We start from the raw sequence: 14,336 nt of genomic DNA on the forward strand, positions 1-14,336 counted from the left end.
ACAACCAAACTGTACTTTATGGCCAACCTAGGTCTTTGTAACCTAAAGAAAAATACAATGAGCAAGAGGAGGCATCAGTAGGAAGGCATTAACAGTTTAAAGTGAACAACTTACATGTTCACAACATTATAAACCATGGGAAAGAACTGCCAAAGTTACTTCAGTCTTGGAATAATACCAAATATCTTTAGGTTCTCCCCAAATAGGTCAACTCTCAGACATTAGCTTCGAGTAAAACACAATAGGAGCCAATAGTCTAGTAATTAATTCTCTTCCCTGACCTCAATCACCAGAAAGGCAATCTGGTCTTAGAGGATCAGGAAATTACATTCTCTTCTTGGTCTGGCTTTCAACTGTCCATCTCAGCACAATCTCAGCTATAAAATGAGCACACCAGCACTAAAGTACTATAGTTCTATACTATTATACAATGATACAGGAGAGGTATCAAAAACTATGGAGATTGTGGGCTTGGATATAGCTCAGTTGGTAGAGAGCTTGCCTTGCATGCACAAGGCCCTGGGTTCAATCCCCAGAACCACAAAAAAAAAAAAAAAAAAAAAAAAAAAAAACTATGGAAGTTGTAGAGCTGCTAAACTCTATATCACTCAGAACAACTCTAACATTCTCTTTTCAATGCTCTATGACAAATTTAAGTAAGATGTTGTGAATTTGACATATAAACAGAGAAGGTAGGTAAGAATGGTGATCCAGAAGCCATTAGATATAAGGTATGAATGAGAGAGGCAAACATATTTAGTTTGGAAAAGAGTATCTGATCGTCTTTTAAATACCAAGAGACGAATGTCACAATGATGACTTGGTCTGTTCCTCTTCATAAAACTTCACCAACCGACGGGTAAAGACTGCAGGCAAGCACGTGACACAATAGATGAAAAACATTTAATTAGGTCTACAGATGTATTGACTTCCTCTGAAATAAATTGCCTCCTTTGTCACTGAATGTCTCAGAAGCTAACTTAGCAATTTCATGGGCCATTTTAGAGAGGGAATCAACAAACTTTTTTCTGTAAGGAGATCTAAGGACCATGTGTATCCTTTAAAGAATGTAAAAACCAAGTGGGGTGCAGTGACACAAGGCTTATAATACTAGCAACTGGGGAGGCTCAAATGTGTGATCTGTTGCCTTTCTTCAGTTAAACTCTAATTTGAGTTTGAGGCCAGCCTGGGAAATATAGTGAGACTCTGTCTCAAATCAAAATAAAAAGGTCTAGGGATGTGGCTTAGTTCATAATGCCCTAGGTACAATCCCTAATATTACCAAATAAATGAATGAATGAATTAATTAATTAATTAATCCTTATTTCACAGGCCATACAAAACAGGTAGTTATTTATCCTTGTTCTAGAGGAAGCTGTCTAAAAGAAATATGAATCACATATGTAATTTTAAACTTTCCAGAATCTATACTTAGAGATAAAAAGAAATGGGCAAAGCTAATTTTAATGTTTTAATCCAATATATCAAAAATTATGTTAACACATAAACAAAATTAGTAATGAGATCTTTTACATTTTAAAAAACAAAATGTTTGAAGTCTGTTGTGTATATATATGTATTTTTAAATATTTATTTTTTAGTTACAGGTGGACACAACGTCTTTATTTTATTTTTATGTAGCGCTGAGGATTGAGCCCAGTGCTTCACAATGCTAGGTGAACACTCTACCTCTGAGCCACAACCCCAGCCCTACATTGTACATTTTATGACTTATACCATATCTCAATTCAAACAGGCACATTTCAAGTGCTCATTAGCTATGTGTGGCTATTATATTGGACCAAGCTGTTCCAAAGAAACTTGGGCTTACCATTAGGACACAAAACAGGTTATCTTCATTTTTTATTTTTATTTTTTTTGTGGGATTGGGGATCTAGCCCAGGACCTCACACATGTTAGGCAAGCTGTCTATCATAAGCTACATTCCCAGCCCTTTTATTTTTCACTTTATTTGAAACCGAGTATCACTAAGTAGCCCAGGCTCTTATTCAGTTAAGCTCTAATTTGATTCCTGTACAAGGTATAGGAAGGAGAGTATTTTGATGCCACCTTCTTGTGGTGAGTAATGTTATATGATAATACAAACAAAAAGCCACATTTTAGAAATGAAAGGTATCACTCAAACAGATCTACAGAACACAACCCAGAAGAAAACTTTCTCTTTAACTCCAAGTACTCTTCTTTATAAATGTAAGAGCATGCTCAGAGTGACTATCACCAAAAGAGTTCCCTAATTTCTGCAGAAATTATAAACCATGAACAGACAAAGCAATGTATTTTCATCCCTCATCAATTATCAAAAGAGCCTACCCCAAACAAGGGAAGAAAGATCATATGAAGAATCTTTTGCTAGTTCATCTTCCACCCATAGAACAGGCTAAGTCACTTAAGATAGAGACATGAATAAAGATAATTTCATTCAATGCCATTCTTCAGCCACTAGGTTTTCAAGTTTGGAGTTTATAAGATTTATAAAACCATAGAACTGTGAGACACAAAAAAAATTTGATCTTAACAATCTTTTCCTCTACCATTGCTGATATTACTCAAAATCCTAAATGTTTACTATCAAAATAATGAAAAGTTAGCAGAAAGCTCATTCACAACAGATTCACAGAATCTCACTTTCAATAAAATAGGGCCATGAAACAATCAGTGTACTCCTGGGGGAAGAGTTTTCAAGTGGGAGACACAAAAAGATAATCGATGTTAAAATGTTTTCCTAATTAGGAAAAAAAAAAAAAGGCTATTTCAAGAGTTAAAAGGCTGCCTTACCCTAAACTAGCAGAGTCCCTCTGTAAGAGGCTGACAGTGGGGACATTTAAGTGCATTACCTTTAGGAGGAAAATATGACTTGCTTTCTGCTTTGTGAGGCCAGTCTACCACGAGAGGTCCAAACCTGCGAAAACTGGCAGTGATCTCATCTACAAAATAAAGAAGGAATGTTAGCAAAAGAGAGAGAGAAAAAAAAAAAAAGAATTACAATCAGAGTAGCCCAAAACACGTCTTTTTATTAAAAAAAAAAAAAAAAACAAGTTTTGAGAGTTACTTTCTAAAGCATTTTTAAAGAAGTCAAACCTACTAAGTGAAATACCACTGCTTGAGTAAATATTTGGTTATTCACTTTTTACCATGTAAAGTGTGTTTCTAACCATAATTCACTACCTTCTACTGCCAATAAATTTGATATAAAGAACTCAAAAGGAAAAAATCCAGTATTAACTAAGGTAACTCCTCTGTCAAGTAAAAAGAAGAATCTAAAAATAGGAATGTTTTTTGTTTTTAGAAAAAAGGCAAAGGTACAGAAAATATTTAATATATACTTTCACTTGTATGGATTCGCTAGTATTATATTAGAAATAAATATGAATCTTTGATGAAGATCGGGGCAATAAGTAGGTAACTATTTGGTAATAAGAAAATGTTAAAAGCCATTTAAGATTTCTTTTTTTCTCTAATACCTGCATACTATATATTTTATTTTTAAAATTTTTTAAATTGATTTTTTAAAATAAATGACAGCAGAATAAATTGCATTTGTTTTTACACATATAGAGAATAATTTTTCATATCTCTGGTTGTTTATAAAGTATGTTCAAGCTCAAGTTTATCTTATTCTGATATTTGACTCAGAGCAGAAGGTTGTAACCTGGTTCCTCCTAAGGTTTAGGTTGCCAATTTCTTAGTTCATGATAAAAATTTATCTTAAAGGAAATCTAATTGACAGATGCTATTAACACAGATGTGAAAACATTTTGGAGGAAAATAAGTCTCTAGATCTGTACAACTTTAATGCAGTAAGTCTAAAATAAAACTATTTTTAGAGATTTTTCTCTAATTATGAAAAAAAGGAAATCATGATAAATTACAGAAGAATCATAGCTAGAATAATGCTTGCAAAACAAATCTGTTTTAATAACTCTTTTATAACAGAGCTGAAGCCTATTGGAACTAGAGTTGTTTTTCTCCTTTAAGTTAGCTATGTCACAATTTCATTTCATTTGTAATTTAACAAACATTTATTTACAACTATTATGTGATAAAATAAATATTTTCACTGGTTTAGGCATAAATGAAAAATTATTTTTCTTTTGAGCTGGTAGTATCTCAAAACTATTGTTAAGAAAAATGTTAATCTGTCTTCACTCTTATAAAAAGGTAAAGGGAAATATGCTTTTGATTAATTTATATATATATATATATATATATATATATATATATATATATATATATGATGGTATGATGGACATGAACAAAAGCTCCTTACTCAGACTTATTTTAAGTTTTAACCACACCCTTTTAACTACACCTACATAATCCTGGACAAATTATTTCTCTTGGATTCTCAGTTTTCTCATCTATAAAATGGAAATAAGATATATTTACTTATGAAATACTCAGCACAATGATGGACTTAAAGTAGGAGTGTCATAAGTACTGATTCTCATTATTATTTTAATATATAGCCCAAATTAGTAAGTAGGAAGTGGAAGCTGTTGGGGGATGGCTGCATTGCCACATATGAACAACAGACCCTGAAGTATGTAATCTATTACTTCCTCATTTATCAAACATTCTCACCTCCAACACATTTAAGATACAAATGACCAAAAACTAACCTGAAGAAAAGAGTCAGGGTCAGATGACATAATTCAGCCTTTATAAAGTCTGTACACAACGTACCTTCATCAATATCAGGGGGAAGGCCTCCAACAAACACCTTTCTGGAGTAGCGTTCCACTCTTTCCCCATTTTGACATCGAGTAGGAGAACTTAAGCCAGATGACAAGGCCTGATCACCATGGCTGTCATCCAAAAAGGCGTCTTCAAAGGGAAAGAGAGAAGATCGACCTGAAATCAATGTAGGAGTTTCTATAATTAGAATGATTTTCTACACAAAGCTTTCTTACATTGCTTTATTAGAAGCCCAAAGTTCGAGTGTGTCCTGAGCTGTTTGCTTTTCCAATAGAATATACAACTGAAGAGTACCCATGTAGAAAAGTTTAAATCATTATTTTTGTGTAAGGATATAAAGCATGGAGAATACTAGATTGATACTAAGGAAGAAGCATCAAAATTGCAGCTGTTTTCCTTGCTAAAAATTCATTACACTTTACTCCTATGGTCACCATCACAGCTGCTAAGAATATATTTAGCAGTTATTTTTCTTTTATGCAGTTACTTGTTAAAATAAAAAGAAAATATAATATTTGTTCACAGATTTTTATCTATTTTTGGTAGTGACCTCAGAGGTTATAAAGAGTGGCCTTGATAGCTAAGGGAATATTAAACTGATGATGGAGGCTAATAACTTCTCATCTAATAGCAGAACTAAAGATCAAGGTTTCCCTGTCATCCCAAGCTATTTCAATTTGAAAACAAACTTGTGCAATAATATAAGGCAAAGCAATTAAATGAACACATATAAATTAAGATGTGGGAATAAAGATATAAATATGGTAAGGATATCTTAACCTTATTAATCTAAGCTGTATTTTATATCACTCAAAATAAATAGACTACAGAATTATTTTCACTATTAACTCCATAGCCAAGTAAATTTTGTAGAGCCAAGGCATCTACCCACTCCATGTGACTATAAGGAAGATATCAGAAGTTAGGTTCTGTTAATAAGTATAACATAATAATGCCACTTGGCATTGCAAAATAAAATCTAAGTTTAAAAACAAATACATTTCCTGTTTGAATCTGTCAGTTCCTGGTGAAACTTTCCATTAGGTTCAAATGGAATGAACTATCTTGAGAACTCTAACCTTTGAAAAAAAGAAAAGAAAAAAATGTCCTTCTAAAATAAATTCATATTTTTCAAAAAACAAGAAAAAAAATCTCTTCCACATTTAGTCTATCCTGTCTATATCTCCCTGAAACCTAGGTTTTATACCACAACAGACAACTCGCTATGAAACAGAATATTAACAACCTGAGAAAAATACTAAACATTTCTTTTACAAAAAAAAAAAAAAGTTGCTAATATAACTGTGTTTACTTTATGAACAACCCAAGTGGTGCAAGAAAGGCACTGTTTTCATGTTATGAGTTAATAAATAAAAGTGCCAAATGTGGGGGTACCTATAGAATTTTTTTGTTCAGCTCTTCCCAGTTTAGCTACAAAGAGACAGACTTAGTATCAAATTCATGTCCAGGTCAGCATTTCCTACAGAATGTTTGTATTCCCACCTTTTATTCTCCACACTAGTGACATGAGATGATCATAAGACCAAACTGGGTCAGGAGGAGGTACTAAATAATTTAGGAAAATACTGCATACTTTATTCCCTTCCCAGAGTTTCCAACTCACATTAGAAAATAAAAGGCTTTGAACAGTTCTGCAGTAAAGAAACATTAAGCTTCTTCAGCATTACTCGGATTTAAGATAAAGGAAGTCCATAAATACAAAACACAATGGAAAACACTAGAGGAAATATTGATTCATGTTCCAAGAGCCCCAAATGAGATACTTCCCTGCCAAAGGAGTAATAGTCTGCTGAGGGAAATAGTCAAGTACAGAATAATTATAAAATAGAGAGAAATATGAAAAGAGGTCACGTAATACTAGAGCACAATTTACTGCTCTCCTGAAGATGAGGGGGGAAGACCAGCAGAGTGATTTCACAGGAAGGCAATTCTGAGCAGAATCTTATGGGGGTAGGAAATTCTGAGGTAAAGAAAAATAATCTACAGAGAAAGGACCTTTAAAAAGAGGTCTCAATCTTTCCCTCCAAACTTACTCCTCTTGAGCATCCCCTAAAACTTCAATAAAACTATTATCCAAACCTGACTCAAAAGAGAAGTCTAGGAATCATTCTTGACACACCTCTCCCTCTCTCTCTCCCACCTTCTGGCCCCTCTTATATTCCAAATGTTAAAAATGTCAAACCCATTTTTCAATAAAGCTCCAAAAGAAAATCTTCCTTTAGGTCCTTTCCATCCCCAGTACTAATGGCAGATCAACATCATCGCTGTCCTGGACTCCCAGTCTAAGGTGCATACACACACAGCCTTGTCACTCCATTAATTTCTCCCTTGTACCCCACAATGTTTTTACCACAAAACAGCCAAAGTCACCATTTTCAAACATTAATTGGATCATGTAATTACACTCCATACTCACATCTTCAAAAGCTGTCAAATGACTCCTCAGTGCTTTTTGGATAAAGGACAAAAACTTCACCGTGAAGGGCAAGGTCTCTGCTTACCTCTTTTGCACCACAGTTGATGCCTCTCCCTCTCGCTCACTAGCCTCCAGTCACACAGACCTCCTTTGTATTTCCTGACTGTTCTTCCTTACCACAGGTGCTAAGGACAAGGTGTTCTCTCTAGCCTCTAAACAAAAACTCCTTTCTCAAATACCCAGCTTCCTAGTTAATTCCCACTAATTCTTCAGGTCTCCGCTGAAAAGTCAGTTTCTCAGGTGGAACATTTCAGAGTCTTTAGATTAGATTAGATACTGTCTTCTATCCATGCGTAGCATCCTATAATACGGCTTCCTAATACTTCCCCAAATGCCATTCTATATTGTGTGATTTTTATTGAGTATCTCTTTTTCCAACCCCATTAAACTATAAGCTCCATTAAGATAGGGACCAATTTAGAAGAAGGTGGCAATCAAGGAAGGACAACACTGTGTAAAAACATGCCACAACAAGTATATGCTCAAAATAATAGAGGGGCGTGAGAATGAAAGAGATGTGACCATGTCCTAGAAAACAGACCTTTCCTATCACTTTTACTTGTTCAAGCATTATGCTCTATGCTTTGTATTACAAAAGCAATAGGCAATTTTCCCGCTTTCAAATTCAATATTTCTAGCTGAAATATCAGCCTTTTTTGATTAACACTCACTCCCTGGGAACTATGATATTCCCACTGAGTCCATCTTCTGTCCTGCCAAAATGATTTCTCTGAGATACCTCTGACAGGTTAAATCCCAAATCCTACAAAGATTCTGTCACCTTCATTGGTAATTTGGAACCCCTCTCCAACACATGGAAGCGGGGGGCGGGTGCAGAGGGATGGATTCTGCAGAAATCTGTGACTGACCATCCATGAGAAATGAGGAAGTCTTGAACGAGAATAGTGAAGGAACAGCAGCAGATGTTCAAGACATTCTTGAACAAAGAAAACCTTTCTCATGACCAACAAACCACAGCTTCCCCAGAGTATTTTGGCAAAGAAAGTAAAAGCAAGAGTTGTAAAACTGTAGACAGTTTTAAAATTGGTTATGGGTAGTTAAGACACTTCCCAAGATTTTATAAACCTCAGTCTTATTTTTAGTATTTAGAGTACTACAAACCTTAGCAATAAAGTTGCCCTTGCAAATGAAACTGATAATAATTAACATATAAATGATGTTTCTCTGTGAATAGGAACAAAGAATATAGGTCTCAGAGCCCAACCCCCGAATCTACTAAACTGAATCTGTGGATGTGAGACTTGAAAATCTGCATTTTCACAAATTTCCCCAAAGATTCTTAATGCTCAATTTTAAGAACCAATTAAATGGATTAATATCCATCTGTCTGCAACAGGGCAGTCACTGAATGAGATATTATATGAAGTATATGGGGTCTTTCTCAACATCCAAGTTCATTTAAGTTAAGGAAAGCATATTCTCACAATTAGAATGTAAAATGTATAACATAATCAACCTTACTATAACATGACTGCCTGAAGTGCTAGTGGAATAAAAAGTTAAAGCCTACAGAAAGCATTAAAATATAGAAATGAGAGCTAGAGGATATTATAGCTCAGTGGTAGAATACTTGCATAGCATGTAAGAGGCCCCAGAACCATAAAAAAATATTTTTTTCTAAATATGACAACAACAACACAAATGTAGATCACGAATTGATAGTACAAACAAATAGGAGATTGCAGAACTTTACTATAGTGGGTAGGATGATTCCTTTGCAAAACAGAATACTAGTTCATCTGATATTTCCATAGCCTAAAAACCATCTATTTCTCTCTGCTCTAATTAAAAGCTTCTGAGAGGCTATTCTGTGAATAAATCTGGCACTTTGCTAGTATAAAAGGGTTACTTTTGAACTAGTGACAAATTTTGCTTCTATATAAATCAATCTCCACAATAAATTAACACATTGGTATTCTGAGTTGTCCAGTGAACCTTGTGAAGCTGGTGTTCACACATTCATTTGGTTGGCACAAAAGCCATCCTCAAGATAAATCATCCCTTGGAAGACTGCTAAAATTCATTCCCACATAAGTGTTACTAGTAACTGAAACGTTAAGAGGCTACACCTAAATTATGCCCCTAAAGTACTAACTAGTGCTTTTCTGGCATATTTCTTTTCTTTAAAGGAAACATTCCCCAAGACCAAAATGTTTTAAACAAGCCACATTACTTACCCCCCAAATTATATTCTTACGTGCAGAGTATATAAGTTTGCTTTAGAACCTCAAGATATTGCCACAGAAAATATTTATATTCAACAGAAGGAGGAAAAAGACTTCTCAAATGCTGTGACTTGGTCATTGAACTTTCCACAAATGATCTGTTTCTCTAATATCTATTCTCACTTGCTACCCAGAATGTAATCTTTTATCCAGAAGTTGGACTAACAATCAAAGATAATGACCAATTTGTTCTTTTTTCCCCCCTGTTACTGGGTAACAAACCCAGGTTCTCAGCTCATGCCGGTGCAAGAGCTCTACCACTGATCCACAACCTCAGCCTCCGGACAAATGTTCTTTGAATGTGGTGGTGACTTAAAACTAATAGAGCTTTGGAAGAAAAGTGTTGCACAGAAGACCTACAAAGCACTAGTTAAGGAAAGCCTTGTCCAAGACAATTCTTCCCTAAAAGTCTCCCTTGCCTATAGCAAATCATGGGAAAATAAATGCTGTGCTGCCAAATATGCTCAAATGCACCTCTGAGCTCCTGCTACGACTCCAGCAGCTCCAAGGCACTTCTGGCCTAACCCTTCCATTCTAAGTCTGACCATTTTCATCTTGGCCTAGCAAGTAGTTCAGAAATCAGTTACTTGGGTTTAAGAAAAATGGATTATGAGACATGACTCCCTCAAAACAAACAAAACACACAAAGAAAAAAATCAAAACAAAATCTTCCTGAAAGTAAAAACAGGTTTCAGCCTAGCTCTAGTCTGTGACTCTGGACAAGACAGTCAACTTATCTGTATTTGCATAATGACACAATTGAACTAGATGAAAGGCTTTCAAATCTCTGAAGACAGCAGAATCCCCCATATCACACAGAAATCTTACATAACAAAAATAGGTCTTAGCCAGGCATGGTGGTAAATGCCTGTAATCCCAGCAACATGGGAGGCTGAAGCAGGAGGATTGAAAATTGGAGACCAGGGCTGGGGTTATGGCTCAGTAGTACAGCACTTGCCTTGCACATGTGAGACCCTGGGTTTGATCCTCAGCACCACATTAAAAATAAATAAATAAAAAAGGTATTGTGTCCAACTACAAGTAAAAAATGAATATTAAAAAAAAATAGAGGCCAGCCTGGGAAACGCCATCTCAAAAAGGGGGGTTCCTAAGGGTGTAGCTCAGTGATAGAACTCCCTTGGGTTAAATATCCAGTACCACACAAAAGAATAAAAACTAGATCTTATCTTGTATTAAAATATATATAGTATACACCACAAATCTAATGTATTTACAAGTGAACTCTTGATATCTTCCCTCAACCTATTCTTTCCCAGTCCAGTTTCAATATGTGGCATCATATTTGTCTAAAATTGCTCAAGTCAGAACCTCAATTTTTTAGTTTTCTTCTTACTTGTCACATTCATCAAAATTATGTCATCTGTTAAGTACCACTGTTGATTCTATTCTTCAGAATATTTATTTTGTTTACTTCTTTCCAATCACACTGCCATCACTCTATGCTAACTACCATTCTCTTTTGCCTAGACTACTGACATCATCTCCTAAATGGGTAACCCACTTTTCTTCCCACTCCACTCCAAGCAGCAATCAGACTGCTGTTTCAAAAACATAAATCCAATCACTTGACCCTGCTTTAAAGATTTCCTCTTGTACTTGGACCAAGCTCAAAATCCTTACCAGAAGCTAAAGTCCAGCAAGATCAAATTCCCTTCCTTCCTCCAAACTCATCTTAAGACACCCTCCTCCCTCATCCACCAAGATTCAGTCATTCTAAAGGAAACCCTTTCTTGCCTCAAGCCTTTAAAAAGAAAGTCTTAGTGAAATATAATTCACGTGTCATACAATTCACAATTGAAACCACCAGCAGTCACTCTCCATCTTCCCCCAACATCTAGGCAACCAATAATCTCCTTTTTGTCTCCATAGTTTTTCTATTCTAGACATTTCACATAAAAGGAATCACATGATATGTAACCTTTTATGATTTAGCATAAACTTTTCAAGGTTTATCTATGTTGCAGCATGTATCACAACCTTCCCTCAATCCTTTAACACATGCAGTTCCTTCAATCTTTCCCTTTTAAAATACCCATATTATAATGCCTGGAATTTCCTTTAAACATTCCAGGGAAAAAAGGAAGAGCAAATAAGTGAAAGAAAAATGGGCAAAAATAGTGATAATCATTGAAGCCAAGTGATGGGTACAACAGGGTTCACTAAACTATTCTGTTTGTGTATGTTTGAAATTTTCCATAATAAAAATAAATTTAAGACACATGTCTCTCTATCCTTTGAGTTTCAGTGTAAGTATCACCTCTTCAGAGGTAACTTTCCTTCCTTAAAGGAATTCCTCCACTCTTTCTTGCCTGGTACTTATTACAACTTTTAAGAATAAAAATACTTGTTTCATTTATTTGGGTTGATTCTTTCTTTTACTAGAGTGAACACTGAAAAAGGCCAGAGACAATGTTTAGAGATTACAGTGTAGGCATACAAACACTTCATGAATGGACTTTGGGTGGAAGGTCTAGAACTCCCCCTTCATTCTTTCTTTTGGCTCCTCCCACAAAAGTGAAAAACTAGTGATCTTATTCCCCTCACTATCTTCTGTGCTCAAAGCTTCCTATTACTAGGATGAGCAGTACCATTTTTAAGATATTACAGTCATGAACAATCAGGAAGCTCTTCAAATTATGTCCATGTTTTACTCCAGAACCATCCATATCTTTAAATAAACAAGCTCAAATAACTGGTTTGAATTTGTAGGATGGCATATTTGTACCATGATCTCTTCAGAATAACTTATCATTCCTCCCTTGAGCAGACTTTTGACAGAAAGACTTGACCTCAACTCAGTATACAAGTTTGTTTTATTGTACTTTAGAACTTTAATTATCAATTAAGTCATTAATTAATATCAGTAGATTTTCATGAACTAAGTATATGCAGAAGCACATTTGTAACAATAACTCTTTATATTTGCTGATGTACATTGTTTCAAAGGATCTTTTAGGGCTAGCGATGTAGTTCAGGGATAAAGTACTTGCTTAGCATGTGTACTCCAGTATTTCAAAAAAATTATATTTTCCTTATTGCTCTATAACTAGGAAATCCCATTCAATATCAGGAGCACTGGTATAGGGCAGGTACACACTTAGCATGCATGAAGCCATGGATTCAGTCCTCAGCACCAAAATAGAAAAAAGAAAAAAATCACTGGCACAGCCAACATGTTCAGTTCACACACATACAGACAAGAGTCATACAGAAATAACAACAATAAAAAATCTCACACCATGTGAAATGAAAAATACAACATATATTAAATGTGTACACAAAGATCTTGGATGACACTACTCAAAAGACTTGTTTCAAAATGGATTACAATTGTATATGAGAACACATATTAAAGCTTGTTAAAGAAAGAATATTCCTAAAAGAAAATGCTGAGATTCGTTGGTGCAACAAAAAGGAATTATCTTCTGGAACAAAATAAAAATGGATATCAATGAAAAAACTAAATAAATACATAAAGCTGATATTAACTTTCACATCTATTCTCCTTCTCTACTGCTATTTTACCTATATTACTACAAGTATTTGGTGTGCACCCTCAACACTTCCATCCAAGTCTTTAGCTGATGCCCAAGTTTCCTGCAGTGTAGGCAGGAAACTCTAGTTCAAAAGCCTTCAATGTCTATGTCCAAGAGTCTCATCCTTTGTTTCAAAAACCATTCATCAAGGAAGCATAGACCATTCTCACTGCCAACTTGTCCTCTCCAGCTGGCCCCATGCACACACTCAGGAACATATGCTCCAAGCATCTGGTCATGCCAATCCCACCTCTAAAGCTTTCTTCTCAGTTGAATAACATACTAGAATGCTTGCTTCACATTCCTCTTCCATCATCCAAATAGTTCGTGAAATTCTACCTATTTCAGGAAACTTTTTCCAGGTTTATCAAGTAAGGCGTAAGATTCCAATGGCCTAATTCTTGCTGATAGAACTCAAAACTTTCACATATATTTCCATTACTTTCTATTCCTAAAAGATTTATAAGCACGTGTAACACATAGAATATGAGTTCTAGTCTTAATCATAGGTAGAATGAAGTAACACATCAGCAAGTTTATTTTTTATACATTTTTGGTGCAAGTCTAAATGTTAATTGGAAGAAGCTGGGAATAGTGGTGCATGTCTGTAATCCCAAATACTCAGAAGGCTGAGATAGGAGGATAGCAAGTTCAAGGCCAGCCTCAGCAATTTAGCAAGGCCCTTAGCAACTTAGTGAAACCCTGTTTCAAAATAAAAAATAAAAAGAGCCTGGGATGTAGCTCAGTGGTTAAATGCCCCTAGATTCAATCCCTGTTACAAAACAAAACAAAACAAAAAAGGTAATTGGAAGAAAGATCAAACATCATTTTAATCCTGATCACCTGAATAAATGAGCATGAGGAAGCCTGTCAGTTCATCAAAATTACACTATGCAGAGTCCACATGAGTATATCTTAGGGAATGAGAATGTTAGAGATGAGGTGTATGTGCTCCATCCCAAGTGGCTACATTATTATATTTAAGGAACATGACTCTTCTTCTTTTTTAGATTTGGGGGTTTACTAAGCATGAAACAAACATTCTCACTTTCAAAATTCAGTCTTTCAATGTTTCCCCCTCCTCCTTTCTTTCTGTCTCCATTCCCTGGCTGATCTATAACTATCAAATTTCAGACTTATAGAGAGCAGACATCACATCATTGACATACATAGTATAGTGTTTTGTGAAAATAAAAATATGATATTTGAAAGCAATTAAGTCAAACTTTACAAATACATGTGGAGAAGGTAATACAGAAAAAAGAATACCCAGTGGCTCGGGAATTTATTTTGAGACGGGATCTCAAAATAAAAAATAAA

General features: G+C 35.1%; 1 protein-coding gene across 8 annotated transcripts in view; it reads right to left on the reverse strand.

Moving 5' to 3' along the window:
- CPEB3 (cytoplasmic polyadenylation element binding protein 3) overlaps positions 1 to 14,336 on the reverse strand; it is a 188,704-nt gene that overhangs the window by 71,960 nt on the left and 102,408 nt on the right. For all 8 annotated transcript variants that reach the window (XM_081268702.1, XM_081268701.1, XM_081268700.1 and 5 more), the window contains 2 exons: positions 4,705 to 4,872; positions 2,856 to 2,945 (listed from right to left, as the gene is read on the reverse strand). In XM_081268702.1, coding sequence (XP_081124828.1) covers positions 2,856 to 2,945; positions 4,705 to 4,872 — 258 coding nt within the window. The remainder of the gene's footprint in view (positions 1 to 2,855; positions 2,946 to 4,704; positions 4,873 to 14,336) is intronic.

Source organism: Spermophilus citellus (assembly GCF_964194105.1).
Source record: "Spermophilus citellus genome assembly, chromosome: 15".
Taxonomy (NCBI): domain Eukaryota; kingdom Metazoa; phylum Chordata; class Mammalia; order Rodentia; family Sciuridae; genus Spermophilus; species Spermophilus citellus.